Here is a 3,828-nt window from a genome sequence, read left to right on the forward strand (position 1 = left end):
GAAGGATGAGACGGGCGCACACCTCTTCTTCAAATGCCACTACACTATTAGCCTATGGAATGCGATTATCCATGAGTTTGGCCCTGTGCACTTGGACACTTCCTCCTGGCGCTCAGAGGGGTCCGTCATGTCGTGGTGAAAGAGGTGAACCGCCCTACATAACCCCAACAGACGAGCTATGACCTCCCTTACAATGCTTGTTCGCATCTTCCGACACAAGAGTACGCCGCCACCGATCGCTCGATGATGCCAAGATTTGGGTTACTGCGTGTGCTAAGAAACTAGGGCATATTATTGTGTGCGGAAGTTATCATGCCGTGTTTTTTTTGTAACACTCTAAAAACTCTTATCTTTCTTATTTAATGGATAAGGCAAATCTTTTGCCTCCGTTTGAAAGAAGAAAAAAAAAAGCAAGGCCCAACAAGCAAAACAATCCCCCCAGCACATGACAGTCTCACAAAACTAGCATCTTACCAGCACATGGTCATCTTACAGTTTCACAGCATATGCATATGCGGTGTCGCAAAATTGTAAAATATCGTCTAGACGGAAAAGACACGGAAACTGTACACCAGGAAACTATCATGCAACACACAAGACACACGAGCATGGCGGTACAGATATATAAGCCATGGCAAGCTGGCTCTGTTCTAACTCTGCAGCACGGTTCAACTGCCATCACCAAGAGCTTGCACTTTCTTCTCCAGCTCGGGTTTGTTGGCGCCGACGAGCTTGTCGATCTGCTGGCCGTTTTTGAGGAAGAAGAACGTCGGGGTTGCGCGGATGTCCCATGTTGAGCTGAAATCCTGCATATCAGCACAAGGAGAATTACTAAGGTGGGTCAACACTGGAAGCATCAGAACAACCTGTTGTTCATCACAGGGTTAGGGTTATCAAACAAGTTATTCACGGAGCTATCAGGATGACAAAAACACTCCGCCACACTCGATACATTTGGCAGTAACAAATATTTATCTGTTTGCATATTTCTTCGAAACAGGAAATGGCAAGATGAGAAGCTACAGTACTGCATACTTTGAAGTTTGGCTGAAATGTTGTGACTTAACAAAGCGGCCATAAATATTCAGGGTTTTCATGGTAATGGTTATAGAAACCGAGTTAGATGTCCAACTGGACTTTTTAGAGTCATGTTATCCTGTAGTGAGTAATTCAAACAAATGGAAGACGGAATTACCATTAGGTCATCAACATCAATTGTCAAGAACATGAGTTGAGGATAAGTCTTGGACATCTCAGCATAAACAGGTGCAATGACACGGCATGGCCCACACCACGAAGCACTGAAGTTTGCTACAACCTACAAAAGAAATCAAAGAGTACATCAGATGCAACTTCAGAAACTGCATCAAGAATTGTTAGTTGTTCAAATATCTTGCCGCTGGACTTCTCAGCCCAAAATAAAATGGTCAACGTAAACACTGGGCTTAAAGCGTATGGTTTTCATGTTCTATCATAAAAACTACAGCTACCCGTGTATATTCCGGGTTTTCACTGGGAGAACAGTTACAGGGAACCTCCCTCTGCTAAGGAAAACATCCCCTGAACAAAACTTCTTTTGTGGGAAAACAGTTTAGTTAACCTGTCCATGATTTCAAGTGCACAACTTAGAAAATAAGCGAGCTAATCACCATAGGCTTTCTACAGTAGTATAGTCTATGCTCCTAACAAGCTAAGCACCTTCACGTGCCCACTTTCTGCTTGAGCAGTTGGTTATACTATCTACTTAGGTGTCTCATAGTAATTTCTGCTTGATTTCTACATCCTCATCAATGCGTTTTCTTGCGGGAGTGGGCTTATTTTACAGGCTAACAAGGGGCATGGTGGAATTAGTGTGTGGAGACGGACTGCTTAGACCTATTTCCATTTCATATATGGTGTAAATTGATAGACATAAACACCAAGTACTTCATAACAAACAGTATAAGAAGCAAAGGATATCTGTAATCCATTTTAACAAATTGCTAGTTTGCTTACAATTTTCCCATCCTTGTTTGCTTCTTCAATCTTCTGGTCCCAGTCCTCTTTGGTTGTTATGACATGCACATTTCCACCTTTGAAATCAAGCTTTTCTTCCACAATGCCACGACCCTGACCAAAAGAGGACAGAAGGATTACATACAAATTACCTGGGAGTTCAAGAACATAACACAGATTCATTCGATAACAGGCATGAACTCACCTTGCCCACACAGCCCCCCATGCCGAACTGACAATAGCAGGAATCGCTGAATGAAAGGCCCCCTGATTCCTGAAGGCCTAAACAACAGTAAACCATGTCATGGTCTATCAGAAGGAAACTGTGTCTGTAATAACACTAGAAAAAATATGGAGACGTTGCGGGAACAGTAATTTCGGTAAGGTATTATATACTCCATGATGTAAAGTACTCCTAACAGATAACTTGTCGTCAGTTGGCCCGGGAAGGAGAGTATTTTTCTCCCCAACACATCCCAACTGGGTGCGAGGAACTAGAGCTACATCTCTTTGCAGTTTTAAGGAAGGAATTCTTCCATTATCATGAACCGGACAAGAACCTGAACCTGGTAAACTAAAAGCACACACAAAAATCCAGTTGTGTCCGCTCCCTCGCGGATCAAGAATCCACGAAGAAGAATCTTTCAGGCATACAATTCGCGGCCAGGAACCGCGTCGGACAAATCGAAGCCGACCGGATCAACGAGTAACCAAAGAGGATTTACCTGGGATCGGAAGCGGGGATTTTGGCGCCAAGGAACCCAGAAGCCGCGGGGCGAGGGGGGGTGGAGGCGAGGTCGGAGGAGACGGCGAAGATAAGCCTGGCGGATCTCCTGGCGGGCAATTAAGAGGTTCTTTAACTGGGTTTCGATTGATTGACGTAAAAGGGAGAGCTCCCCGGTGGTGTGGTGTGGGTCAGTGGGTCGGTTGGGTCGTCTGGTGGTCGCAGGTCGCACGCTCGCCGCCGCCGCCGCGCGGTTTGATTAATCGGAGGAAGAGGAGGGGAATGGCTTGCTTTTTTATTGCTGCTGGGCCTGGGGAGGATGAGGGGAAGGGACGTGGAATATTCTGCGGCCGTGCTATGCTGGGCTCGTGCTTCTGGAGGCGACGACGACGACGCCGACGCCGACGACCTGGATGGGATCGATCGGGCCGTCCGCTCCCGGCCGGCCGGCGTGAGCGAGAGAGCCCGTGCCGCGTCTCGCGTCGCACGCCACTTGGCTGGCGCGGCTCGTGCCGTGTGCGCCTACCGAAAGAAAATGCCTTTTCTGTTGGTGGAAAATGGTCGTATTTGCCTTGGTGGAGATCCGGCGACGTGGAGCTTCTGTGTTGCTCCGGACCGGACCGGACCTCCGGTGGACTACTTTTTTTTTTTTGAGACAACCTCCGGTAGACTACTGGCACGGAGACTACCCCGCCGCCGTCTGCCTTGTGGCTATACAAATTTCAAAATGTGTTTTTCTTTTTCTTTTTCTGCGAATATGCAAAGTCTGCGTATCATTTCATTGACAAGAAAAGTTAGAGTACAAGACGAGATACAATACAAGATACGGAAACAAGATGCATCAACATAATGTCCGGAGCAAAGAGATATACGATGCTCGACTCAAACAAGAGAAAAACACAGCTAAACTCGCCATCCTACGAAGTAAGCCAAGACTAACAACACCACGACCAACATCTTCACATCAAGACCCTGGGACGTCGCGAGCAACCAAGACACAACCTTCACGAAGGAGTACTACGTCGAGACGCCATCGTCGTTCGATCCGGAAAATCGGACCTAGGGTTTCCCATGATGCTTCAAGAGGGGCCAGATAACCGTTGTGATAG

General features: G+C 46.8%; 1 protein-coding gene across 1 annotated transcript; it reads right to left on the reverse strand.

Annotated features, from left to right (window-relative positions):
• Positions 1–454: 454 nt before the first annotated feature.
• LOC123426532 (thioredoxin H4-2) lies at positions 455–3,201 on the reverse strand. The gene is made up of 5 exons (XM_045110374.1): positions 2,721–3,201; positions 2,201–2,277; positions 1,996–2,109; positions 1,196–1,318; positions 455–806 (listed from the first exon to the last, which is right to left on the reverse strand). The coding sequence occupies exons 2-5, from the start codon at positions 2,219–2,221 to the stop codon at positions 669–671; spliced, it is 396 nt and encodes a 131-aa protein (XP_044966309.1). The 5' UTR covers positions 2,222–2,277; positions 2,721–3,201; the 3' UTR covers positions 455–668.
• Between the last annotated feature and the right edge of the window lie 627 nt (positions 3,202–3,828).

The sequence above is a fragment of the Hordeum vulgare genome, chromosome 1H (assembly GCF_904849725.1).
Source record: "Hordeum vulgare subsp. vulgare chromosome 1H, MorexV3_pseudomolecules_assembly, whole genome shotgun sequence".
Lineage (NCBI taxonomy): Eukaryota > Viridiplantae > Streptophyta > Magnoliopsida > Poales > Poaceae > Hordeum > Hordeum vulgare.

Bases quoted from the DNA above. Each gene is read 5' to 3' on its own strand.
- LOC123426532 (XM_045110374.1), bottom strand. From the start codon at position 2,221: ATGGGGGGCTGTGTGGGCAAG. The intron at 2,110-2,200 runs GTGAGTTCATGC...TCTTTTGGTCAG, and splicing joins TGGGGGGCTGTGTGGGCAAG to GGTCGTGGCATTGTGGAAGA. The intron at 1,319-1,995 runs GTAAGCAAACTA...TTTCTTTTGTAG, and splicing joins CAAACAAGGATGGGAAAATT to GTTGTAGCAAACTTCAGTGC.